A 27603-nucleotide genomic window follows, 5' to 3' on the forward strand; every position below is an offset into this window, starting at 1 on the left:
AACCCCTTGTATTGTATCCACCATGAGTCACCTATCTTTTTCTTAAATATCTACGCGTTCAAAGTTCCCTGTGATCTGTTCATCTGTCCCTAGTTACTCCTGAAGCCTAGAGTTAATTAAGAGTTATTCATTTTTTTTTGTTTCTCTGAATATCTTTTCAGGTGTTCTTGAAGAAAGAAAGAAGTAATCCTCAAAAGATTACCCGGATCCCCCTCGATTGACGGAGATTTTTCTCCGACATCGTACACTGCTCAGGTCATGTCATGTCAACAGGCGTCTCGAGTCCAGGAAGATCCATATGCTTTCACGGAGCCGGCGCCTCTTCCAGCAAATACATCCCTATACAAGCACTCACATGTTGTAAGTAGTAGTCCTTCTGCTGCGAACGCCCCTGCCACAAGTCCAGCGACATCCGTCATTCAGGCTGGAACCAGTTTGCTTACCAGCAACAACAACATCAGCAGTGGCAACCACAATGTCGTGCAGGTTAATTCAAATATGTACCACTGTCAGCTGACATTTGTCTCTAATGCTCGCCTAATCTATTCCAGCAGCATCGTACCTCTGGACCGAATACCAAGGTGACGCCTATCAAAGTGTCCATTGTACAGTCCACGGCAGCGTCAACCGTTGCATCCCTTGCCAAGTCGCGGTTAAACGGTAGTACTACTGCAACAATGCCTACCAGCTCCGGGGGCACTGTTTTCCGGACGGTATCAATTCCACAATCGACAACGATCGTGCAGAAAAGTCCACAAGTGTTCGTCAGTGCATCGCAACCGTCACATTCAAAAGCGATGTCAACGACAACCGGCACTAGTAGCTACTCCACCGCTATATCATCCCCAACAGTATTCACCAAACCCTTACAGGTAGGATTTAAAGGATGTTGATAAAGTTCAATAGTGGCCTTTATGATTTTTTTCTCGTAGGTTCAAATATCTCCACAGCAAACAGGAAAGTTCTCCAGGCGTGTACTTGCCAGCAAATCTCCGAATGTATCGCCAGCTGCTATTCAAACTGTACGAATAGTAAAGAGTCCAAGCCCGCAACAGCCAATCGGAGGCAGACCAACTATAACGCCTGATGCTCGAAGATATCTCAATCATTCCAGCAACAGTCTGCTGGGTCCTCCCCCAGCCAATACCACTGTTGCCCCACCGGTTCCCATTCAGTCGGTATCGCCTACAAAGATTCGTCTGATCCAACCTCAACCGCAAGGGAAGATTTTTCTTCACACCCCAAACAGCAGCAATAGTTTAGCTGCGGCGACTCACATTTCCAATCCTGCCAGCATAGCGGCCCTACGGAACACCCTCGCCAGACAGAATCCTTCACTTTTGAACAAAATCCCAAATGTGGCAACAACGCCGCAACAACAGGTCATCAATACGAACAGCACGGTTCTTCCAACAGCTAGACAAACTACACCGACCCCGACCGCCATCAACATTCGACGGCCGTCCCCACCGTCAAGCCAAATGAGTCTCGAAACCGCCACAACGACAGTTCCAGCGCCACCTTCTTCTCCCTTACCTGCATTGAATGTTCCAACGAATGTTGCAACAGTGGCTGCTTCCGCGAATCTTCTTGCTGCGTCCAAGTCCATTCCCCAAAATCCACGAACTCCCACGTCAATTCTGAAACCTTCTGCACCCACTCTTCCTCCGTTACCACCCCAAGACGACTTTACGATCCCCTCCTTCATTATTCCCAAAAATGAGATCAAAACAGAGCCACCACCTCCTCCTCCTCCCCCTCCAAATGACTCGCCACTCTCTGTTCTCCAAACAACCCCCAAAACTGCTCTTGGGATACCTGCGGCGACTGTCAGCATTACCGCCCCGTCCACGCCGAAGTCACAGGGAAAAGGTCGCCCCTCGCAGGCTGATCGTACGACCACAGCTAAATTTTCCCAAAGCAATCAGCAAGGCCCCACCGCTAAGCGTATGAAGCGATCCTACAGTCGTTCTTCGCATCACGAGACCCTCGAAAGGATATTGCCTGCGTCGCAAGTGAAGGATGAACAGGAAGAGCCAAGCGAAAGCAAACCACAACCCGCCACTGTTCGACTGTCCAAGTGGAAACCGCCAGGAGCCATCGCGATCCCAATTAACCGCGAATGGCACGCCCCGGACTCATACGTGTTTGATATTTGCACTCCTGGATCAGTAAACTACAGCTCGCTGTCCAGAGCTCCCTGCGTTCAGGACGTTTGGTTCAATGAAGTTTACGCCAGCTCTGAGGTGGACACAAGTATAGCGGCCGCCATGTGCCGTTCTAGAAAACCCGGATCTAAGAAGCACGACGAACAGAACAGTAAGTTACACCAGCTGAATCTCGATGTTTCGGGTGAAGGCAACTCGGAGTTGAAAAAACTGAGCCGCGACGAGAGGCTGGAGCTAAAACGAGCACAACTCAGACGTAAAACTGTGCAATATTGGAACGGACAAAAGCTGCGGGGTAATTTACCAGCAAGAAAGCGCTATCGAGATGTGGAAAAGATGCTAAGTAAGATGGACCACCATCGGGAGCAGACTTTAAAGCGAAATGGGTAAGAATATAAGTTTGGTCCATTTTTGATAAAATCTAATCAGTTTTTTTTATATTTAGTGGTGTCGAGCAACCGAAATGCCAGCGATCAGGATGCAACCAGGTGGCCCTACTGGCAACAACCCACTGCTATCAGCATATAACAGATAATACCGAGCAACGCCTGTTCCAGCAGTGCACTGCCAAGTTCTCCGACAACAGTCAGTGCAGGGTGCCCGTGTTTGACATCAGTCACGAACTGATCCTTTGTCGGGAGCACGCCTGGAAGCACGATAATCATGACAAAATGTCCGCCGAAGTAAAATTACTGAAGAAACCTGGAACCGGGAACGCCGCCCTCAAGAAGAAGCAGCCGGTTGTAAAGCAGCCAGTTGCGACATCGGCCCGAACAGCTGGTTCGGTTCCGACGACCGACAAGGCCAAGAAAAAGAGCAAAAAGAAGAAGTTAACGCCTCTCCAGCAGCAAGTTGCCCTTCACCAGCAACAATATAAACAACAGTATTCGAAACCGACATTACCTCCACCAGCGTACGGAACCGTGACTGGGGCTTCTGGAACAGTGCAGATTGTTCAAAAGTCAAATACCATCCGACAAACAGTGGGAAGCAACATTCTTCAGCAGAGGCAGCATCAGCTTCAAAGCAACCCCACAGCAGCCGGTGTAGTACAAATGGTCCCATCGCAGTCCACAATCAACCGAAACGTCCACATTCCGTTGAGCCAGCAGTTGCGCCAAGTGCAGAATCAACCGATTGCTGGCAGTGCGACCACGTACCAGCATTTGTTATCTCAATCACAACAACAGCAGCAACAGCCACACATGATTGGGCGGAATCACGATCTGATGCTGAACTTTGGCGCCCACCAACAGCAGCAACCTCAGTCGCAGTCGGTCGGGTTTGATCAGCAGCACGTGCAGCAAATGCTAAGCGGGACCACCACTCAGGATCTGTTGAATATATGCGAGAACAGTTCAGCTTATGCCAGCTCCGAGGACACTGGTGTTGGGGGACTGTCCGAGTCGGAACTGATGGCCGCTCCGGATGTGATAGGTGAGTCGGGCGAACTTGTGGTAGGTAACTAAGCGGGGAAAGTATTGATTTTGCTTGTATTTTCAGAGGAAATACCTTTCGAGATCGGAAATCTCAACAACGTCCTGAGCCAGTTGCCAGCTGATGCATTTAACGAGTTACTTTTTAGCGGTAAGTTTTAAAAAGTAATTTATTTGCCTTTCCCGTTTATAATAGTTTAATTGTCTCAGGGTTTGAATCCAAAAGAGATTGAAAAAATCTCTCACTCATGTCTGTATACACTCGCGATAGGTAGCATACCGTGAGAGACGTTTTTCGGAAGCTGTTACAATAATGAGCTGATTCGGGGGGCTATTACCCCATGATAAATTTCTTTTAAAAAGCCCCAATTGCGAGGGGCACCAGTTCTGATGATGCATTTCAACTTGTTTTACACAGCTGTGCAAAATGATATGGTCCCCAACATAAAATGAGCGAGAACAATGCGTTCTATCATCAAATAGGGCGATTTCTGCGAACCCTGGTCTCAGTCGATTCTTTACTTTATTTAAGGTCAAATTTCCCGAAGAACCCATAAAATCTCTGACTATTTTAAAAATCGTAAACAAAAACCCAAAAAGTGCTGTACTTGTGTGCCGGCCTGAAAAATTCACAAATGTTCGTTCAAAATCAGGCGAATGTTAGGCCAATCTTGAAAAACAGCACTTTTACGATTTTTTGGCCAATTGACCTTTTCCATAAAAATTTTTTAGTCGTTCAATCGATTCTTTGGCTTTTTTAAGCTCAACTTTCCCAAAGAACCAAACTATTTTTAAAATCGAAAACAAAAACCGAAAAAGTGCTGCACGTGTGAACCGGCCTGAAAAATTCACCCGATGTTCGTTCAAAATCGGACCAATCTTTAAAAAAACAGCACTTTTTCGATTTTTCCCAAGTAACCATGGAGCTATATATGCTTGCACATAATACAGCCATTAAAGTTGATTTAAAGTGGAAAAAGGCCCTTTTACGACCGAAATAATGCTCCATTACTTTGACATGTTGAAATAAAACATAAGTAATGCTTCGTTGCATTCGTGATGCTGAAGTACCGTGCACGCACCTAACTTTGCGCAGCTCCTAACTTTGCGCATTATGCGATTATTTTTGTTATAGAATGCGTTTAAATTGAATTTCGAAATATAATTACAACTAGTCAGCACAATATACACGTTATTATAACAGCGCACGCATTTTGCCGCTGTTAAAAGACAGATTTTTTATTTTAATAGTTGAAATTCGTACTGAAAACAGTGAAAATGATCAAAATGACGTGTTCTTAGCACAATTGGACAAGTGACGGTCTACCCGAAAAATGGTATTTTTTGTAAATTTTTACATTCGGTGACATCTTATTACACATAGATCGAATAATTATAATATTGTTGAAGCCATCTAATGAGAATTTGGTTTGTTATTTATATTTTTCGTTAAAATATATTATGCGCAATGTTAGGAACCGTTTTTTAATACAGTGTACCTAATTTTGCGCACAACTCGTATTTCTTCGATATTTTCAACATTTATGATATACCTCATCGGAAAAGGGTTTGAACAGAAAAGTACTTTTGTTAGCTGTGGTCAATGTACATAAATGAGGCTGTACATACACCAACAGACGTGAAAACATACTAAGTATGTCGAATCATGAGAAAATGATGCCGGGCATCCTCATTTTCTTAAATATGCTCATATATGCCTACAAATGGAATGAACATGATTTGTAATAGTAGTATTAGTTGAAAAAATAAAATTTGGTTGAAAAATTCTATGATAGACGCTTGCTTCGTGTTAGAAATTTTCCAAGCTATTTGCGCAAAGTTAGGCATATAATAAGGGGTCTGCTTTGAAGTTCAATTTACTATTTATTACAAATTTTTGCACCAAATTTAGTTCTCGAACATTAATATGATAATAATACAACAGCATGGAAACTATTTCAGGCGGATAGCTACTTTTTGTAAGTTGTGCGAGTTGATTAAATTTTGAATTTCCTTAACTGCGCAAAGTATGGTGCGTGCACGGTAGTGTATCGTTGCTTGACAGTTCATGAATAAATGCATCTTTATATCGTTAAAACTGATCTAATGCAATTAGCATTTAATATGCTGATCTGTGATTGATTACATGAAATAATTAATGCTTGGTGGTTACTTGGGTTGTTTTAAATTTTAAAAATACTTTGAGGCGTCAACAAATATGGGTTCTTTGGGAAAGTTGACCTTAAATAAGCCAAAGAATCGATTGAGCGAATAAAATATTTTGACGGGAAAGGTCAATTTATGTAAAACAAATAGCCGAAAAAGTGCTGTTTTTCAAAATTGGCCTAACATTTGGCCGATTTTAAACAAACAGCGGGTGAATTTTAAAGGCCGATTCACACGTGAAGCTCTTTTCGTGTTTTCTATTTTTAAAATAGTTAAAAAGCACCTCCACGGGAGTCCCCATCTGGGTCCCTATCGCTAGTTCCGGGCCCTTTATAGGGACTCACTTTTACACCGGAGGTATCTAAACGGGAATGTAAAATAAGAACGGAACTCAAAGTTAGCCGTGAGTTTCCAAATTTAGCGCCCCATACTGGGTTGCTAAATTTCCATACAGAGTTGTTATTTTGTGAAACGTCACTTTGGTAAAAGTGAAACGAGTTCGCTCGTGCGACAGAGCTCGATGAGTGAGTTTTATGAATGATTTTACCAACACTGATTCTGACATGTATGAACAAACCCTGAATAATCCACCTAGCGGTGATGGTGCCTTTCTCGTGCATTATAAAACTAGTATTTTGGCCATTACTCTTGAGCCCATAGTCCGATCTGGTCAATTTTCAATAGGAAACAATTGAAGAGTATTCTGCGTCGAATGCAACTTGTTGCGAGTAAATCGGGTAAGGATAAGTGCCTGAAAAATGAGTGACATTTTTTTCTATATAAAAGTGGTATTTTGGCCATAACTTCCGAGCCCATAGTCCGATCTGACCAATTTTCAATAGGGAACAATGGGAGAGTATCCTGCGTCGAATGCAACTTGTTGCGAGCTCCTGAAAAATGAGTGACATTATTTTGGGTGGGTGCGCAGAGACACACACACACACACATATACACACACACACACACACACACACACACACACACACACACACACACACACACACACACACACACACACACACACACACACACACACACACACACACACACACACACACACAGACATCACCTCAATTCGTCGAGCTGAGTCGATCGGTATATATTGTAGATCCAGTTGAAAACCGAACTGAGCTCTCGCGACAATCGCATTTTCTCCCATTTCCGAAAGTCGCAACTGCATCGCGAGTGGTGCGCATTATGGCGCACGGCTGTGGCATAGATGCGCACTACTCGCGATGTAGTTGCGACATCCGGAAATGGGAGAAAATGCGATTGTCGCGAGAGCTCATTTCGGTTTTCAACTGGATCTACAATAACACTATGGGTCTCCGGGCCTTCTATAAAAAGTTTGTTTTTGGAGCGATCATATAGCCTTTACGTATACTTAGGGTCTGTCTCAATTGGATACTAAATTAATGATTTCGTGTGTGTTACTTCTACGTGAAGTTAAACGATTTACAATGATATGGAAATGCTAATATCATCTTCCAAACTTGGACGTACATGTTCATGATAGCATTAGAGGCGAAAGTATAGAATTGATAGTTCCGTTAGGATACGGCAGGCATGAAGAATGTTTTTATAGAAGTCGATTTGAAAGCGAGCGGAGGGCAATATTTGTGATGGCACATATCGCACGACCTTCCTTCTGCCAAGCTCCCGTATGAAGGGGGAGGGAAGAATATCAGTGTGGAATCTGATATATCTCCACTGGCAAAAGGAAGGTGGTTTGACTTGCTCATATGCCATCGCGTGCGGAAGGATTTGCTATCGATGGCATATGAGCAAGTCAAACCACCTTCCTTTTGCCAGTGGAGATATATCAGATTCCACACTGATATTCTTCCCTCCCCCTTCATACGGGAGCTTGGCAGAAGGAAGGTCGTGCGATATGTGCCATCACAAATATTGCCCTCCGCTCGCTTTCAAATAGAATTATATCTAAAAACATTCTTCATGCTTGCCGTATCCTAACGGAACTATCAATTCTATACTTTCGCCTCTAATGCTATCATGAACATGTACGTCCAAGTTTGGAAGATGATATTAGCATTTCCATATCATTGTAAATCGTTTAACTTCACGTAGAAGTAACACACACGAAATCATTAATTTAGTGTACTACCCTTGGTGGGGGCATCCATCAATTCAGCTGTTATTGGTCGACGGTACAGCAGCAGTGCCTTTCTCTGCTTTGTTCTCTCCGAGGCAGCCAAGTTGGTTGCGACGAGACGGACGCAATGAGAAAACAGAACTGTGCAATAAAAATCCTATTCTACTAAATACTGATGTCATATTAGAAATTTGGAGACAGTACTCGTCGATAGCAAATCCTTCCGCACGCGATGGCATATGAGCAAGTCAAACCACCTTCCTTTTGCCAGTGGAGATATATCAGATTCCACACTGATATTCTTCCCTCCCCCTTCATACGGGAGCTTGGCAGAAGGAAGGTCGTGCGATATGTGCCATCACAAATATTGCCCTCCGCTCGCTTTCAAATCGACTTCTATAAAAACATTCTTCATGCCTGCCGTATCCTAACGGAACTATCAATTCTATACTTTCGCCTCTAATGCTATCATGAACATGTACGTCCAAGTTTGGAAGATGATATTAGCATTTCCATATCATTGTCAATTGGATAATTAAACTGAAATTAAACTTAAAAGTGACATTTCAATAATTACCAAATAACCCTGCTCGCAGATCAAGATTACTTTTGACAGATATCGAATCATTTTCCATCGATGTCCTATTGGAATTGCTGGGTAGCACCAGCCATTCTTATAACGGGGTGATTTTTTAATTTTCGAACTGTCACTTTTAAGTTTAATTTTCCAAATGAGACAGACCCTTAGGGTCAAGTAGTTCCTCCAGAAAATCACCCGCAAGTTTGTCTTTTGTTTTGTTTTGGAAATTCATCTAGGGGAATGACGGCTTTGGCAGGTTTTGTTCTATTATTGTCAGGGGGGTATATAATGACTGATTTTGCCCAAATTTGGCCTAGACATACTTTGCATATCAAAGAATATTGTTGCCAAATTTCATAAAAATGTGGTCGACAAAAACCCCCTGATAATAATAGAACAAAACCTGCCAAAGCCGTCTTTTCCCCTAGGATACTTGGCAGATTCTCCGGGAGTTTCCCAGCAATCTTTGTGTTCTATTAAGAATCTTTCGCAGTTCCCTCAGAATAGATTTTTTTGCGATTTTTTTTGCCTTGCGAGCAAAAGCGTAGAATTCCTGCTCCCGTTTCAGTCAAGGATGTTTTCGAGTGGGCTCCTTGGGCATAGTTGTTACACAAAATACATACTCAGGCAATGGTTGGCAATCAATTAATAACTGAGGAAATGCTTATAAATATAATACATAGTTGAGCAGCTAGCCAAGTTCCAATTGGAATGTAGAGAAGTTAAAGAAGAAGATGACTACTTTTAGCAACGCCCGGTAAGAACACAATATGTTTACGAAGTCACTATACCTAAAACAGAAACCACCGGTGGGAAGATGGGGCGTTATCCTAAAATAGCACTCGGGAGGAAGCGCTATAATAAGAATAGCGATGAGGACTCCCGTGGAGGTGCTCTTTAGAGGCTTCCAAAAATATAGGTTCTCCGGAAAAGTTGATCTTAAATAAGCCAAAGAATCGATTGAGGGTCTATCTCATTTGGAGAATTAAACTTAAAAGTGACAGTTCGAAAATTAAAATATCACCCCGTTATAAGAATGGCTGGTGCTACCCAGCAATTCCAATAGGACATCGATGGAAAATGATTCGATATCTGTCAAAAGTAATCTTGCTCTGCGAGCAGGGTTATTCGATAATAAATTATTGAAATGTCAATTTAAGTTCAATTTCAGTTTAATTCTCCAAATGAGACAGACCCTGAGACAATAAAACAAGAAACAATTTTTGACGTGAAAGGTCAATTATAAGGCTTACGCCTCCTTAAAATGAATGCCAAAAAAATCGTCAAATTTGACTATTTAATAGGAATTATTTAATTTGATTTTCCTTTTTCCCCAGAACAAGAGCAAAACGCGCCAACATTCGAGTCCACCCAGGAGGAGGATCAGGATCTGGAACGGGCCCTCGAAGTGGTTGGCGAACACGTCAAGTCCCTGGAGGATATGACGGTGGAGTCGGCGAACTTTCTGGGTGACTTCCTCGATAACGTTGACGACGAAATGCTGGACGGGTCGGACATCTGCACGGATCAGATGCTGCAGTCGCCGAACACGAACGACATTCGCGGGCTGGTGCACACGTGAGGAAGAACCTCGCTGACCAGCAGGTGGTAGATGGGTAAGCGAGATATCGGTATGTTTGTGTTTGTGGATATAAATGTGTGTCATTTGGGGATTTATTTGCTCGCGTTGGGAAACGCCCTATTTTTTGTAACTATTCGTTGTTTATGTAAGGAATTTTTTTGAAAGTGATATTTTCGGTTGAGCGAAACTAATTTTAAGGGTGTACTATTTTCTCAAGTCCTATGGAAAGCGTGACATGAAGGGTAACGAAATGGAAATTAAGTCATAGATGGAACTTGTGTATTCCTACTAGAAGATAACAGAAGGTCGAATTTGTTCTGCTTCATTTCTTTCGTAAGATTCTGAACGAAACCGATTAGGATAGAATGTGTTGTGTAAATGTAGAAACACAAAAGTAACAAATGGAAACAATAATCCTTATTTATTCACAACTGGTACTTTAGGTGAAAAATGAGCTTCATTGAAAAGCTGCAGAGGAAAACAAGGAAAGCTGGGAGAATCAGTTATCCAAAAAAAGTAATGCTTTAGGCTTTAATAGGTACTGTTAAGCGCAGACTTCGGATTTCCAGGGCCGAGGATGTAGTGGACACGGACTTTGATTTGAATACTAAATACGCTTCTTTACATACAAAACAAAATCCAATTCAATAAATTCTGTGAATTTGTTTATCGCTATTTTACTGTAATACGAATAAAAAAAAGATTTGCGCTATTATGTTCTGACTAGATCCTAAGTTGTATTTACTCACATACACCCATTTAACATGATTTTTATTAGAAAGCAGGATATCTACTAGGTTCGTTAAGTTGTATACAACTACTAAAGCAAAAACAGCAACAACAATAAACTCGCCCATTCATCTACAGGCTAACTGAAAAGGGTAGTTGGATTGGTTTGTTTTTACTTTTATCCGAAATAATCCCACATGCGCTGATCAGGTTGGTCTATATTGACGGATAATAACCACATCATTTAGATTTTAAAATTTATTTTATGATGTTGCACTACATACAATTTTGAGTGTATGAGAAAAGGTAACAAAGTATAGAGGAAGATTGTTGCTGTGGTTCCCTTTGTTTTCGTTCCCAAGCGTGTTGAATACATAACTGTCAAAACGAATTGATTTTTGTTGACATTATGTGCGCGGTCTACCCTCGCCAGTATTGTCGATGCAGATAAAATCAAGAACATGTATTTATGAACTTATCTCAACTACGTTGCTCGACTTTAACGTCGCTGGTCGCTGGCGACCCTTTCCAATAAGTGCTCCAGCGACGCAGGCAAATTCAATGCGTCGCTACAGCACCAAACTGGAAAGCGCTCGCTGGTTGGGCGACGTTTCAGCGATGACCGGCATAGACAATAAAATATGTTTAGCCAGTGGCGAAAGCGACAATCTTTCTTTATGATCGTACTGCTAACGTAATGAGTTAAATTCCCGTTTATTTTTTTTTTTTTCGATTAACATCTCTGTTCATCTTCTTCATGCAACAGCGTTCAGTTGACCTTTCCCGTCATACATTTTTATTCGCTCAATCGATTCTTTGGCTTATTTAAGTTCAACTTTCTTAAAGAATCCATATTTTGACGCCTCTAAGTATTTTCAAAATTAAAAAAAAAAATCGAAAAAGCTCTGTTTTTTAAAGATTGTCCCGATTTTAAACGAACATCGGGTGAATTGTTCAGGCCGGTCCACACGTGCAACACTTTTTCGTTTTTTGTTTTCGATTTTAAAAATAGTTAGAGGCTTAAAAAAATATGGGTTCTTCGGGAAAGTTGACCTTAAATAAGCCGAATGATCGACTGATACAATAAAACGAGATACAATGTTTGACGGGAATTATTGCATAAACATTTGAGTTTATGAAGTATGCTTTCTGAAGGGTAGAGTGACTATTTTTCAGGTACATGTTATGGGCTGCAAAATGGTGGGTTGACATCAAGGAAGGAGCGCCCAACAGAGCTCTGGTCCCCACAAGTCCCTATCTCACGCTTCCACGGGTCGTCCGATGACAAAATACCGCCAGCTAAGGGTTGTGTACTTAGCTGGTAGTGCAGCCTGGGCACTGTTGTCCTTCTGACATCAGCTAGAGTGAGAAGGTACGCCTCGAGCGTCTGTTCACCAGGAGGTGCGGCTCAAACAGCGTCTGCCTGGTACCCAGCGGCTGATTAACGAAATGCTGTATCGCGTCAGCTATACCTAAGGTGGCAGCCCCATCATCGCGATGTAGGTAACGCGACCCCGGTAAGGTAGCTTACTGAAGCCTCTCATATACCACGAAAAATGGAGATAGAAGAAAAAGAGAACGTTATTTTTGGCAACCGACCCGGCAACGAAATAAGGACTATGATTGGAAACTCGGTACCTGGAATGTCAGGACCCTAAATGAACCTGGACGAGTGAGCCTTCTGGCTCGTGAACTGCAGAATGTTGGAGTGAACGTGGCTGCTATTCAAGAAGTCCGATGGCCTAGATCCGGAGAACGTGAATTCCGAGCCGTGGACCCCACGACCAATACTGCATTCAAGTATAACATCTATCACAGCGGCGGTGAAAAGCAGAGCATGGAGTTGGTTTCGTAGTGATGGGCAAGCAGATGAAGCGAGTGATGCGGTGGAAACCCATTAGCGAACGAATCTGTGTGTTGAGGATACGGGGCAAATTCTTCAATTACAGCCTTATCAACGTGTACGCACCGACAAACGATAAATCCGACGACGTGAAGGACACGTTTTATGAATGTCTTGATAAAGCCTATGGAGAGTGCCCAAAGCATGACGTGAAAATTGTTATCGGAGACGCTAACGCTCAGGTCGGTAGAGAGGACTTTTTCCGTCCCATAATCGGTAGGGAGAGCCTTCACTCCGCTACCAATGACAACGGCCTACGGCTAGTAAATTTTGCTGCTGCCAGAGGGATGGCCATCAGTAGCACCTACTTTGCACGAAAGAACATCCGAAAGCACACCTGGAGACACCCAAATGGTGAAACTTGCAACCAGATAGACCATGTTCTGGTGGATGGGCGCCATTTCTCGGATGTTATCGATGTGCGGACATTCAGAGGTCCGAACATTGACTCTGATCACTACCTCGTTGTCAGTAAAATTCGATCACGGTTGTCAACTGTATCGAACGAAAGATCACAGCGGACGATGCGTTACAATATCCAGCGATTGTCGGCGGAAGGAGTATCGGCTGAGTACCACCAGAAGCTCGACGAACGGATAAGTGCAATCAACGTTAGCGACAACATCAACGATCTATGGGAGTCGATCCATGGAGCGGTGAGCACAACAGCACGAGAAGTGGTAGGCACTGCACAGAGGCGACCCAGGACGGGTTGGTTCGATGTGGAGTGCCAGAGAGTGACAGACGAGAAGAACGTTGCCAGAAGCCGGATGTTGGTGTCAGGTACCCGATCGAATAGAGATCGGTACAAGGAAGCAAGAGCAGCCGAAAAACGAACCCACCGCAGGAAGAAAAAAGAGTACGAAGAACAAGTGATTAGTGAGGCGCAGGAAAAAATGGAGCAGAACGATATGCGGAGGTTTTATGAGTCTGTCAATGGCGTGCGGAGAAAGACAGCGCCATCTCCCGTCATGTGCAACGACCAACGACAACGGAATTTGCTGACAGATAAAACTGAAGTGGCTGCCAGGTGGAAGCAACACTTCGAGACTTTGTTGAATGGAGGAAGTGACGGTGCATCAGAGAACAGAATAAATATTAGCGACGATGGACAAGCTGTGGAATCACCTACACTAGATGAGGTTAAAAAAGCTGTCAAAGAGCTGAAAAACAATAAGGCTGCGGGGAAGGACCAGCTCCCGGCTGAACTTCTCAAACATGGCAGTGAGCAGCTTTACGAAGTTCTGCACCATATTATGTCGAAAATATGGGAAGACGAGGAAATGCCTGCTAGCTGGTTGGACGGCCTCATTTGCCCTCTCTTTAAGAAAGGGCACAGACTGGAGTGCGCCAATTACCGAGGAATAACCCTCCTTAATTCGGCGTACAAAATTATGTCCCGTATTCTGTTCAACAGATTGAGACCGCTTGAAGAGTCCTTCGTCGGCGAATACCAAGCAGGTTTTCGTGAGGGCCGATCAACGACGGATCAAATGTTTACCCTGAGACAAATCCTTGATAAATTCCGGGAGTACAACTTGCAGACACATCATCTGTTTATTGATTTCAAGGCGGCGTACGATTCAGTGAAACGGAATGAATTATGGCAAATTATGCTTGGTTTTCCGGCGAAACTGATACGGCTGATTCGTATAACGTTGGACGGATCGAAATCAAGTGTAAGGGTTGCGGATGAAATATCGACGTCATTTGTTACCTTAGATGGATTAAAGCAGGGTGATGCACTCTCGAACCTACTGTTCAATATAGCGCTCGAGGGAGCGATTAGGAGAGCTGGTGTGCAAAGAAGCGGTACCATTATCACAAAATCGCATATGCTCCTGGGATTTGCGGACGATATCGATATTATAGGAATCGATCGCCGTGCCGTGGAAGAGGCTTTTGCGCCTTTTAAGAGGGAGACAGCGAGGATTGGACTCACGATCAATACCAGCAAAACGAAGTACATGGTCGCTGGCAATCAACGTGGGTTCATTAGTGGTGGTGGTAGCGAAATAGTGCTGGATGGTGAAAAATTTGAAGTGGTAGAAGAATTTGTGTATCTTGGAACATTAGTGACGTGCGATAATGATGTTACCCGCGAGGTGAAAAGGCGTATTGCAGCTGCAAATAGGGCTTATTACGGACTTCGTAACCAGCTTAAGTCCCGTAGTCTGCAAACGAAAACAAAACTCGCGCTGTATACTACTCTGATTCTTCCGGTGGCTTTATACGGCCATGAGACATGGACGTTAAAGGAGGCTGATCGGAGAGCTCTCGGAGTGTTTGAGCGTAAGGTGCTGCGGACAATACTCGGCGGTAAACAGGAGAACGGTATTTGGCGGCGCCGCATGAATCACGAATTGTACCAGGTGTATAAAGGGCTGGATATTATTAAGCTTATACAACACGGCAGACTACGGTGGGCTGGTCACGTTGTTCGTATGCCGGAAGAACGACAAGCGAAGATAATATTTAGTAGAGAACCCGGAAGAGGCCGCAGGCTTCGTGGAAGGCCGCGTACACGATGGCTTTTTGCAGTTGAAGAGGACCTGAGGGCGCTCAATGTTCAGGGCGACTGGAAGCGATTGGCCCAGGATCGAGTCCAGTGGAGAAGGATACTCCATTCGGCGTAGGTTCATCGAAGAGCTGTTGCCCATCAAATTCAAAAAAAAATTGTTACCTTAGATGGATTAAAGCAGGGTGATGCACTCTCGAACCTACTGTTCAATATAGCGCTCGAGGGAGCGATTAGGAGAGCTGGTGTGCAAAGAAGCGGTACCATTATCACAAAATCGCATATGCTCCTGGGATTTGCGGACGATATCGATATTATCGGAATTGATCGCCGTGCCGTGGAAAAGGCTTTTGCGCCTTTTAAGAGGGAGACAGCGAGGATTGGACTCACGATCAATACCAGCAAAACGAAGTACATGGTCGCTGGCAATCAACGTGGGTTCATTAGTGGTGGTGGTAGCGAAATAGTGCTGGATGGTGAAAAATTTGAAGTGGTAGAAGAATTTGTGTATCTTGGAACATTAGTAACGTGCGATAATGATGTTACCCGCGAGGTGAAAAGGCGTATTGCAGCTGCAAATAGGGCTTATTACGGACTTCGTAACCAACTTAAGTCCCGTAGTCTGCAAACGAAAACAAAACTCGCGCTGTATACTACTCTGATTCTTCCGGTGGCTTTATACGGCCATGAGACATGGACGTTAAAGGAGGCTGATCGGAGAGCTTTCGGAGTGTTTGAGCGTAAGGTGCTGCGGACAATACTAGGCGTTAAACAGGAGAACGGTATCTGGCGGCGTCGCATGAATCACGAATTGTACCAGGTGTATAAAGGGCTGGATATTATTAAGTTTATACAACACGGCAGACTACGGTGGGCTGGTCACGTTGTTCGTATGCCGGAAGAACGTCAAGCGAAGATAATATTTAGTAGAGAACCCGGAAGAGGCCGCAGGCTTCGTGGAAGGCCGCGTACACGATGGCTTTTTGCAGTTGAAGAGGACCTGAGGGCGCTCAATGTTCAGGGCGACTGGAAGCGATTGGCCCAGGATCGAGTCCAGTGGAGAAGGATACTCCATTCGGCGTAGGTTCATCGAAGAGTTGTAGCCCATCAAGTATCAAGTAAGTTACTTCCTCGTCTTATAAGACAAATAAAATAAATACAAAATATCTCAAATAGCTCAAATCAATTGGCGCTTTGATGTTGCATGAAGAAGAAGAAGCAGAAAGATGATAATCGAAAAAATCTCCACGGGAAACCATACGAAGAAGTTTTTAAAACTCTTCTCAAAAATTTTAGAAGCAATTTAATTAAAAACGGCAAGCAGTACGGGGTTGGACTTTTCTTATACTGTGTATTAGGTGTAATATCACAAAATAAAATTTCGAATAGTAATATTGTGTTTATTATACAGTAGAAGGAAAGTCCAATCCCGTACTGCTTACCGTTTTTAATAAAATTGCTTTTAGAATTTTTGAGAAGAGTTTTAAAAACTTCTTCGTATGGTTTCCTGTGGAGATTTTTTCGATTATCATCTTTCTGCTTCTTCTTCTTCTTCGTGCAACAACAAAGCGCCAATCGCAATCGCACGAAACATCATCTAACAAGTCTCTAACAACTCACGTTTTGTTTTCTGGGATGATATTGCAAAAAAAATGTTCAGATTCAGTGTAATGTGGCAACACTGGAGGTGCTACAAACAAAAAAGCTACGCAACATTCATCTGTCAAAGTTAAAAAACGACGAAACACAGCTCAGTGTCAGTTCGGTCTTCTTTTTTCGGCTTAGTCGGTCCGGGCTGTTTGGTTGCTGTTATTTTCTAATATTTTGTGATTTTTCTGTGAAATTTGTGTAATTTTGAAAGTGAAAACTATTTCAACTTGTGACCCGCATTTGGAAGTAGCGAAAGTGAATACTTTTTGTTTGATGTTTGGTGATAAACCCCAGTTTGGACGGTTTGTCTTGCAAGAGGTACGCTGTGGCAGACGGTAGCACAGTTCCAAGAATCTAAGGACATTTTTCGTCGTGATCCGGTTAGCAGTTTTGATTAAGTTTGTAAGTATTGCTGGGGTTAACTCAAATTATCTTTAAATAATGATAACTACATGTTAGAAACAAAGTTTCGGCATTAAAAACAACCATGAACATAAAGGATGAGGTTAGTTTATGGAGAAACAAAAATAATGGTAAGAAAAAGAATAAGCATCCCAGTTCAGCATTGGCTGCTGAAACCGGTTCCAAGAGGCTCGTCTCAAAGGAAACAACAAGCATACCTTTTCCCACACTTCTCCATTTGCACCACCTGAACGCAAAACTGCAACATTGCATAAATCAGGTCAATTTTGTATTTTGACTGACGAATGAATGATTATGAATCTCCAAATTCTTATTCCAAAAGCATAAGTCATGCAGGCTGAGTACGAAGACATCTTCCTGTGAAATTAGATTGTTCTCTTTTCAAGGGCATGATCCTGTCTTCGCAGCATCTTCTTTTCCTAATTTTGATAATTTTCCAATTTATTTAACGCTACTAGCCGATTTGTTTTATGAATGATAGCACAAAGCATAGAACTCAAAACCGAAGTAAGAAACATGAGAAACTACGGAAAGGTTGTCGCTCTTTAGGGATATAGGATCCATTCAGCGAAGGAAGCTGAGAAACATTGAAGAAGAAAGCGAATAGAAGATTTATTGCGATCCTCTTTGCTACCACTTGTTGAGCAGAGTATCTTTGTGTATACCCCTAAAATTAAAAACTTTAGAAAATAGTGGAAATCGAGACGTACGTAAACGTCGAGTCCGATTCGAAACCGTGAGGAGGAGCGGATCGAAGCATATATCGAACGAAAAGCACACTGAGCAAAGCATGCGAAGAGGATCTGTTCGATATGGTTGAGAATTAAATGGCGGGTTGTGAGTTTTGCGACAGTAATCGTAATTTTATTTATTCAGTAAATTGTTTCTTTTTTCTTGTAAATATTAATTTAGGAGTTCATCATTTTCATCGTCTCGATTCGCTGAAGCTTAAATAAAATCAAGACGAAAAAAAAAGTTCTATGAAGAATGCTCTTTGCTTGTAGCAGATGATGATGAACAATGGATATTTCAAGAATCACTACCTCAAGTTTGACGATGAAATTTCTTTCTTATCATAACACAAATTTGGTGAGCGCTTTCCGATTTGTACTACTTGTACAACATTTTAAATAAGACTATTATTGACAGCTTTTTAGTGGAATATCTTCACTTGTCATACGACAGTTGGTTCCGCAACTTGATTGTAGCTTTGCGGATACGTATGTCGGCCTCAGCGATGCGGCCGTCTTTGCTGTCTTGTCTCGTACTTGACTCAATTCAAGTGCGAGACACTTGGGGCGGCCTTGCTGTTGAGTTGAGGTCGGGGTGCGTGTCTGTGGAGTTAACAGTTGGGTTGTGCAGTTGAGTGGAATACTGCCGTAATCTGAAAAAGTGACGTATACGCCATTTTCCAAAAATGGTGTTAACGAGTACTACTCATCGAGCTCTTTAACAGAAAAATGGAAAGCATGCATGTTGTAAAATGACTGTTACGTCACTTTTCCAGATTACGGCAGAATAGTGCTGGTGCGTCTTATGACAATATTTTGAAGTTATAGGTTAGCGACTGTTTATAGTTTTACATTTCATTTTGACCACCGATATTTGATGTTGTATGAGCTCGCAGCACAAGTCCTTTTTGTTTAAAAGATAAACACCCAATAGGAATATACAAGAGAGTATATTTGATTTGCCTTATTTTAGGATTTTAATTTTTTTGCATATTTTCTATTAATTTTGGGTAATTTTTTTTCCAAATACAAACATTTGAATCCGGAATTTTTTTGTAGACAGAACATGTAGCCGGGGTTCCGCCGAGCCAAAAAAAATGCCCTTTTTTCTACGCAAATTTTCAATTAGCATATTCAATTGATCATAAATCGTATCAGATATCCCTCAACCTCATAACTGTGGATATCCTTCAACAAATGTACGAATAAATTGATATGAAATGATGTCCGTTTTCTTTTTCCGAACAAAATACCGCAAGGCAGTCAAAAAGCCGCTTGGTGCGGTTTGGCTGAACCCTGACCATGTTAAGCTACATTTTAAGACAGCAAACTGTGTTACTGTCCTGGAGAAAATTAAGGAATCGCTGTTCATTTTATTTACCGAGATCAGAGCTTTAAATGTTCGATTATTCACTTCACTTCTAAACATATTCATATTTGGCTCTGTACCGTCAATTCTCAGAATGAATATGAGTCAGTGAGAATTTATTTGAATATCACAACTTATTTAATAATCGTAAAACTGAACACACGTTTGATGATTTGAATAAATACACGCATAGAGCTAATCCCGACGTTCAATTGAGGGGCATTTTTAGCGCCAAAAGTCAGTATAATCAAGGATAATTCGCGCGCAGTAACCATACTCAGTGGTAATCAATTTAATGAATTTATGAAAAAGTAAATTGGGTAAGTCATTCAATGATATGGAAATGCTAATATCATCTTCCAAACTTAGACGTACATGTTCATGATAGCATTAGAGGCGAAAGTAAAGATTTTATAGTTCCGTTAGGATACAGCAGGCATGAAGAATGTGTTTTTATATTCTTATATTTTTATATGTGGAGAATAAACCGCAGGAATTCTCGGACGACAACCTGAAAACTTATTTTGATGTTTTGATACTTTCATTTGCAATATCAAATTTTGATGACCCTGTGGTCGAGTTAGTAATCACATCAAAAGTTGAGAACTAAATGTTGTATCCATTATGTTAATGTTATGTTATGTTATATTATGTTATGTTGTATTCATTATGATAATCACTATATCGAGCAAAAACAAAAAAAAAATATCTCAATTCGATATTATTTTGATTCATGGATCATATAGTGATATCAAAATTCTGATATCTTATTTAGTTACTCGTTTGATCGAACACATATTATGCGATATCAAGATTTACAAACTAGATTAATTATCATTTAGTTATTTTCTGTAAGTCTTGAATCTTGATATCAGAAAAATATCTAATTAAGTTCCTGTTTTGTTTTAATTTACACCCGATTCTGTTTACACGGCCGTGTAAAAAAATCCCATACAAAAGTTTTGCAAAGTTGCTCCATTTTGCATGATTTGTCGAGAAATCATAAAACATTTTTTACACGGATTTTCAAATTTTGAACTGAAACTTTTTTAACCACGGAACGCATCCCCCGTGTAAAAAAAGAATCGGGTGTATTTGAGATGATATCAAAATAAAAATATCAAAATTAGTTTGGCTTTTGGTGTTCAATTATTTTATTTTATTATTATTCAGTCTTATTCGATAACTGATGATAGAAAATAGTTTTATCTCGATTTTTGCTTATCACGTAATGAATAAGCTTCTTGTAGTTCAATCGAAGTTAATTGCCTATTTCCGGGGATTAAACCACCCGACTTGGACGTTAATTTACAATGTTATGAAAACTCATATGTGAATATGTACGTTATGTGGAAGATATTGATTTGGAAAATGTATTGGAGGTAGCCACTTTCCCTTCGATGGGACTCGAACCCATGACCCTACAGTACGCTAGACTGGTGCTTTAACCAACTAAGCTACGAAGGACCTCCGTCGGCCTTCGCAACCTAGCGGCTACTGAACGAGCTCGAGATTCCCAAATTGGACGCATAGTCAAATCACTTGCAATCCATTTCTCAAGCCAACACTTCCACATGTGTATAGTACACGTCCACATTAGAGGAGCGTGAGTATTTAGAATGTCTGGCGGCTATACACATTCTTAATGAGCAACAGTACTGATCAAGTGAGGTTGTGTAAGCTATTTGCCAGTCGGTCTCCTCTTGGAAGGAGGATTCCGAGCCTCTTGGAAGGAGGCTTCCGAGCCTCTTGGAAGGAGGATTCCGAGCCTCTTGGAAGGAGGCTTCCGAGCCTCTTGGAAGGAGGATTCCGAGCCTCTTGGAAGGAGGATTCCGAGCCTCTTGAAAGGAGGCTTTCGAGCCTCTTGGAAGGAGGCTTTCGAGCCTCTTGGAAGGAGGCTTCCGAGCCTCTTGGAAGGAGGCTTCCGAGCCTCTTGGAAGGAGGCTTCCGAGCCTCTTGGAAGGAGGCTTCCGAGCCTCTTGGAAGGAGGCTTCCGAGCCTCTTGAAAGGAGGCCTCCGAGCCTCTTGAAAGGAGGCTTCCGAGCCTCTTGAAAGGAGGCTTCCGAGCCTCTTGAAAGGAGGCTTCCGAGCCTCTTGAAAGGAGGCTTCCGAGCCTCTTGAAAGGAGGCTTCCGAGCCTCTTGAAAGGAGGCTTCCGAGCCTCTTGAAAGGAGGCTTCCGAGCCTCTTGAAAGGAGGCTTCCCAGCCTCTTGAAAGGAGGCTTCCCAGCCTCTTGAAAGGAGGCTTCCCAGCCTCTTGAAAGGAGGCTTCCCAGCCTCTTGAAAGGAGGCTTCCGAGCCTCTTGAAAGGAGGCTTCCGAGCCTCTTGAAAGGAGGCTTCCGAGCCTCTTGAAAGGAGGCTTCCCAGCCTCTTGGAAGGAGGCTTCCCAGCCTCTTGGAAGGAGGCTTCCCAGCCTCTTGGAAGGAGGCTTCCCAGCCTCTTGGAAGGAGGCTTCCCAGCCTCTTGGAAGGAGGCTTCCCAGCCTCTTGGAAGGAGGCTTCCCAGCCTCTCGGAAGGAGGTTTCCCAGCCTCTCGGAAGGAGGCTTCCCAGCCTCTTGGAAGGAGGCTTCCCTGCCTCTTGGAAGGAGGCTTCCCAGCCTCTTGGAAGGAGGCTTCCCAGCCTCTTGGAAGGAGGCTTCCCAGCCTCTTGGAAGGAGGCTTCCCAGCCTCTTGGAAGGAGGCTTCCTAGCCTCTTGAAAGGAGGCTTCCGAGCCTCTTGAAAGGAGGCTTCCGAGCCTCTTGAAAGGAGGCTTCCGAGCCTCTTGAAAGGAGGCTTCCGAGCCTCTTGAAAGGAGGCTTCCGAGCCTCTTGAAAGGAGGCTTCCGAGCCTCTTGGAAGGAGGCTTCCGAGCCTCTTGAAAGGAGGCTTCCGAGCCTCTTAAAAAGAAGCTTCCGAACCTCTTGAAAGGAGGCTTTTGAGCCTCTTGAAAGGAGGTTTCCGAGCCTCTTGAAAGGAGGCTTCCCAGCCTTTTGAAAGGAGGCTTCCCAGCCTCTTGAAAGGAGGCTTCCCAGCCTCTTAAAAGGAGGCTTCCCAGCCTCTTGAAAGGAGGCTTCCCAGCCTCTTGAAAGGAGGCTTCCCAGCCTCTTGAAAGGAGGCTTCCCAGCCCAAGTAACATTTTTAGTTTTATCATACTCTATTAGCAGTTTTGGAGAGCAAATTTTCAAGACTATTAATAAAACTCAAATCTACATGACAACCTCTTGATGACCGCTACAAGATTATGTTATGACTAAGTGGACCACTCTTGAAATCGTCTTCAAAGCAGGTTTAAGGTTATTCATAAGAGTTCCATAAAACCGCTGTCAAAAAAGGGAATTTCAGTTCCGTGGAGCTTTTTGTTATTGTTTTGAAGAAAAAGGATAATCATAGAAATGGAAGAATGAAATTAAAAACAACATCACGGACATGGATGAAAATAAAATTATTGGAAATTGGATGCCCAGAATTCGTTCGCGTGCGTGCAAATTTTTCTGCGCGTTCGAATTTCTGGTGAAAACAGGTAAGGAAATCAGTTTTTTCAAGTGCGCCGTCGTAATTCAGTGATTTACGGCCAATTAATTAGTGTAGATAATAAATCGATATGCTGCCTTTTCCTCTGGTGGCATTCCGATTTGCAAGGAAACATTTCTAGTGCTTCAAATTTTGAAAATCATCTTGAAATGCAGCGATTATTACTAATTGTCATTAGTAATAATCGCTGCATTTCAAGAGATTTTGCAAAAGATTTACGCCTTCCAGCATGGCTGCTACTACACTATGGGCAATTTTGACGGCCAAAATAACATTTTGCATAACTTTCAAATACAATAAGTATTTTGCTGAAAGTTGCTGCAATCGATTCCTTACGATCATTTCTTTTCATGATCGTTCTATATTCAACTGGAACTTGGCTTGCTTTTCAACTTTGTGGTCAATTAGCATTTCCACAGTTATTTTATTACAGTTATGCAAATTTCATATTATTGAAAGCTTTTCTATATCGAATCGTAGTCATTGCACCATTCGTTGTGTATTCGCATTTATACCATTTTAATTTACCGGAAGTAAAAGGATATAGATTGTTTGATTTTTATTATCTGTTTCATTTTCAGAAGTGGAATTTGACCAATAAACAACAAAATCTTAAATATGCGAATGCTCAGTTAGGAAAATTTATGTATTTTTTATGTTCTTTGTTTAAAATATTTGGGGAACATGGAACAGAAACATATGTTTTTAGCCATTCGATTGACCATAGTTCACGAAGTTCAACATAAACATTATGTTCTTGTACAATACCATTATAAACCTAATTAAAACTACTAAGTTTTATTTAGGTTATGCGTAAGACGAGTCTTAGACCAATATATTCGGCTTTATGGCAGTTTTCAAAATTGGTTTTATTAGAGTCCTCAAGATAATCATTAGGCCCCTAATAAGCTCATAAAGCATTTGACATTTGTAGTTTTATTGAACGTTTTATTATGATTTTGAAGATAGCTACAAGTCTTCCAATAAGGCTAATCTCGCGGTATTGAGCAAAGCAGCGATAAAGCCGTTAAAAAACTTAAATAAATCTATGAAGCCTTGAAATTGTTACTTGGGCAGCCTCTTGAAAGGAGGCTTCCCAGCCTCTTGAAAGGAGGCTTCCCAGCCTCTTGAAAGGAGGCTTCCCAGCCTCTTGAAAGGAGGCTTCCCAGCCTCGTAAAAGGAGGCTTCCGAGCCGCTTGAAAAAAATTTCCCCTGACGAGAAAACACTTTTTTTTATTAATTTTGAGCACCCCTAAATCATGTCCGATTGAGCTCAAATTTTGCATAGGGGAAAATTTTTGGCTACGAAAACATTAGCGTATCGTCCGGTGTTAAAATCCGATGAAAAAAAATTTCATTGTCTGAAAAAATTTCTCCCAAAAATGTTCTAAGAGAAAAAATCGATTTTTTTTTTCAAAAAAAATGTTTGAAGTAACATCAGATCTCGACGTTTCATGCATTTTTAAGTCATGTGGCATCAAAAACAAAAATTAGATATTCTACTTTTTCTTTGTTTCTCCCCTTGGAAAAATTTTCATGGGTAAAAATTTCAAAACTTTGATGAATTTTAGGCACCCCTAAATCATGTCCGATGGAGCTCAAATTTTGCATGGGGTCATATTTTGGAGTAATGAAACTTGTGAAACTTGTAATAACCACGGTATGTATCTGACAGAATATTCTCTCTTCTATCAGGTAAGGCACTTAGTTTTGGAGAAAAGTGCTTGTATTCTTCGGAATCAATAAAACAATGTTTGTTTACAAAATAAGTTACGCCCAAATCGCAAATCGGTCCCGATATTATTTGAGGTCCCGAAACCTGTACATTGAGAATGGGTCGCTAATCCCAAGCCCCATTTATTGTGTTCTCTGTACAATTTCGCAAGTTTAGTCAATCACGGAGTAGAATTGTGCGGTGTGCGGTCATAATGCTCATGCTCTTGAAAGGAGACTTTCGAGCCTCTTGTAAGGAGACTTTCGAGCCTCTTGAAAGGATGCTTCCGAACCTCTTGAAAGAAGGATTCTGAGCCTCTCAAAAAGAAGCTAATCTTCCTGGTTAGATGAAAATTGCAATCAATATCGTCTGAGAATGATTCAGCACAACACTTTTTCGAACTTTTAGGTTCAAGATTTTAGGCACTAGACGTTTTGTCCTTATCATATTTTGTCCCACAACCTTTCATACACTGTACTGGTTGTTGTGGGCAAGATTCAATAGGTTTTGATTTACTGATCGCCATGCATATTCTGTACAATATAAAGTTTTGAAATGAAAAATTACACAATAATCAAAACTGTTTAAATAAGTTTTTTTTTGGAGTTGTATTACACGGTAACCGGAATATACTCTCTTAGGACTATAAAGTACGCATAATGCTGGAAAAGTGGAACTACGCATTAAAGGAGTATATTTTGTTTACTCATTTATGAGTATATTACTTATACGTCAAATGATGCGTACTTTTTACTCCCTTTTCCAAACTAAAAAATGTGTATTTTTTACTACCAATAACAATAATAAAAATGTATACTTTTTACTCTTCATATGATTTTTTTTACTACTAAAAGGGAAGCCGATTTCTTTATTTCCAGGTAATAAGAATAGAATATAGATAGTGGAATATATAGATGAGCGAAGATAAATCCTCTGTCTCCAAACGAACTGTCAAACGTGTCTCCAAACGAGCATGACGTCACGATTTCAATGGAAACGTTAAGGGCTGTGACGTCATATGCGCGTGTGCACGGGCAAAAAAATCGACTCAGCCATGCTTTCGCTCATCTATAGATTCTACTATCTATAGAATAGAAGAGAGCTTTGATACAGTCATATTTATTGATTCAAATGATTGTCCTTGTCCTCCAAGCCCCCTACGCAATGTAGTGGAATGGCAACGGAAGCGGCAAGATTTTACAGCCCATATATTTTCTGGTAAATCCTGCCGTTTCCGTTTCGCTGTATTACGTTTGGGACTTTAATGCCGTCCGGAATCCACATACCGGAATCTATGCAGTGGGCTCATCACTTGATGTAGTATTCCAATGTCAAACGTCTCCACTTCTGCAACACTTCAGGGGTTTCGAAGACACCTCTACTGGATCTAATTAGCTCAGGGGCCCACACGGGGTTTCCGCTCTCCCTTCTCCAGCTCTTTTACCCGAGAAAACTTTTTGATTTTAAACCCGAACATGCTTCGAGCTTCGTTCCTTGAATACCTGGATTTCCGATCAATTCTGCTTCTTGTAGTCGGCCTCTGCTACCTGGATGTGCTGGAAGGATACGACACAGATACGGAGGTTGACATAAAGCTGCAAAAGGAAGCATAATTTAATCATTTAATTCCCAGGCATGTTCTCCAACTTCAAAAGCAAAACGCACCTGTTTAGCAATGTCCTTCAGATACATTGTTGGGCATGTGAGCCATCAGATCCTAAATTGGGAAGACCTTTAAATACATATTTTCAATTACAGAACATGAAACAAATTAAGTATATAAACTTACCAGCTCCACGAAATTATCCTTCCAGCGTTAATTTTATTCACTAGTCGCTTTTTTAAATAAACTTTCATTTTTTCTCACTCACCGCTGGTGCCGTAAATTAACTTGGTTATGTTTTGTTATGGAATTTTCTTTTCTCTAAAATACTACTTTTCACGCATTTTTTATTTCGGATACATTCTCAGAAAAGAGTGAAAAATATTCTCCACCAATGCTTTAAAAGTACGCATTTTTTGACGTATAGGCAATAATCTCAAATATGATTAAAAAGTACTCCTAAAATGAGTATTCTGATATTACCGTGTACATCCGCGCTAACGCATTTTTGTTAGAGGTACCCCCTGGGTAGGGTGACCATATGAAATTTTCCCAAAGGAGGACAATTCATCGAAATCGTAGGGAAAAAGGAAGACATTTGGTTAAAAAGGAGGACATAAAGTTATCGATCGATTTTTGGTTTTTTTATATGATCAAAAATATTATATTTGTTAGAGTTTTGCACACTAATTTTTATCGAAAAAAGTTTTTGTAAGAACCACAAATAATCCAGCAAACAAGAGATCGTATCGATCGTAAGATCGTATACGTACACTTTGCATGAACTCAAATAAAGACATATGCCTATATCGCCTCCATCTTACACTTATTCGCTAGCACATGCAACCTTGGTTTAGTGGATAGATACGACATCTTCTACTTTATTAACATTACATCTCCAGATGAAATATTTCCAATCATATATAATAAAACTGCAAGCACCTTCTTTGTAATGGTAAGATGGTTTTAGCGCCAACTAAATTTAAAATCAACAATGAACAGCATATTAACAAGAAAAGCTCATCGCAAACAATTCTTAAAATTTGTCAATAGATAACTGACTGAACATTAGGTTATATAAGATCCGAGCACAAGATGCTCCCTGGACAGAAGTCATGAACAGGCAACAATATCAAAAAAATCATCAAAATATCATTTAAATTTCAAGATTTGCTATGGATAAGATTAAACTAATGGCACATGATATTGATCACTTCTTACAAAAAGCATAGCCTGCTCTTCTCATGATATTTTAGTGCAAAATATAGATATTGACGTCTGATCTTTTATCTTTTATATCAATCATATCAATGTCCTGTCATGTATTATTGAGCTATTTTTGTCTACTCAGGTTATTAGACCAGTGATTTTTTTTCTAGAATGCCATTTAGAATCACAATTCAAGGCAC

General features: G+C 41.5%; 2 protein-coding genes across 4 annotated transcripts in view; both read left to right on the forward strand.

The window, feature by feature from the left end:
• Positions 1–10935, forward strand: part of LOC134219864 (uncharacterized) — a 45004-nt gene extending 34069 nt beyond the window's left edge. For 2 of the 3 annotated variants that reach the window (XM_062698755.1, XM_062698761.1), the window contains exons 2-7: positions 162–486; positions 552–872; positions 933–2554; positions 2614–3605; positions 3672–3755; positions 9801–10935. In XM_062698755.1, coding sequence (XP_062554739.1) covers positions 259–486; positions 552–872; positions 933–2554; positions 2614–3605; positions 3672–3755; positions 9801–10045 — 3492 coding nt within the window. In that variant the 5' untranslated portion in view covers positions 162–258 and the 3' untranslated portion in view covers positions 10046–10935. The remainder of the gene's footprint in view (positions 1–161; positions 487–551; positions 873–932; positions 2555–2613; positions 3606–3671; positions 3756–9800) is intronic. The other variant, XM_062698770.1, reaches the window with a different exon arrangement.
• Positions 10936–16939: 6004 nt separating this feature from the next.
• Positions 16940–27603, forward strand: part of LOC134219885 (cellular tumor antigen p53-like) — a 29763-nt gene continuing 19099 nt past the window's right edge. The window contains exon 1 of the mRNA XM_062698794.1: positions 16940–17247. The gene's annotated coding sequence lies outside the window, so the exon portion shown is untranslated. The remainder of the gene's footprint in view (positions 17248–27603) is intronic.

Source organism: Armigeres subalbatus, chromosome 1, assembly GCF_024139115.2.
Source record: "Armigeres subalbatus isolate Guangzhou_Male chromosome 1, GZ_Asu_2, whole genome shotgun sequence".
Taxonomy (NCBI): Eukaryota; Metazoa; Arthropoda; class Insecta; order Diptera; family Culicidae; genus Armigeres; species Armigeres subalbatus.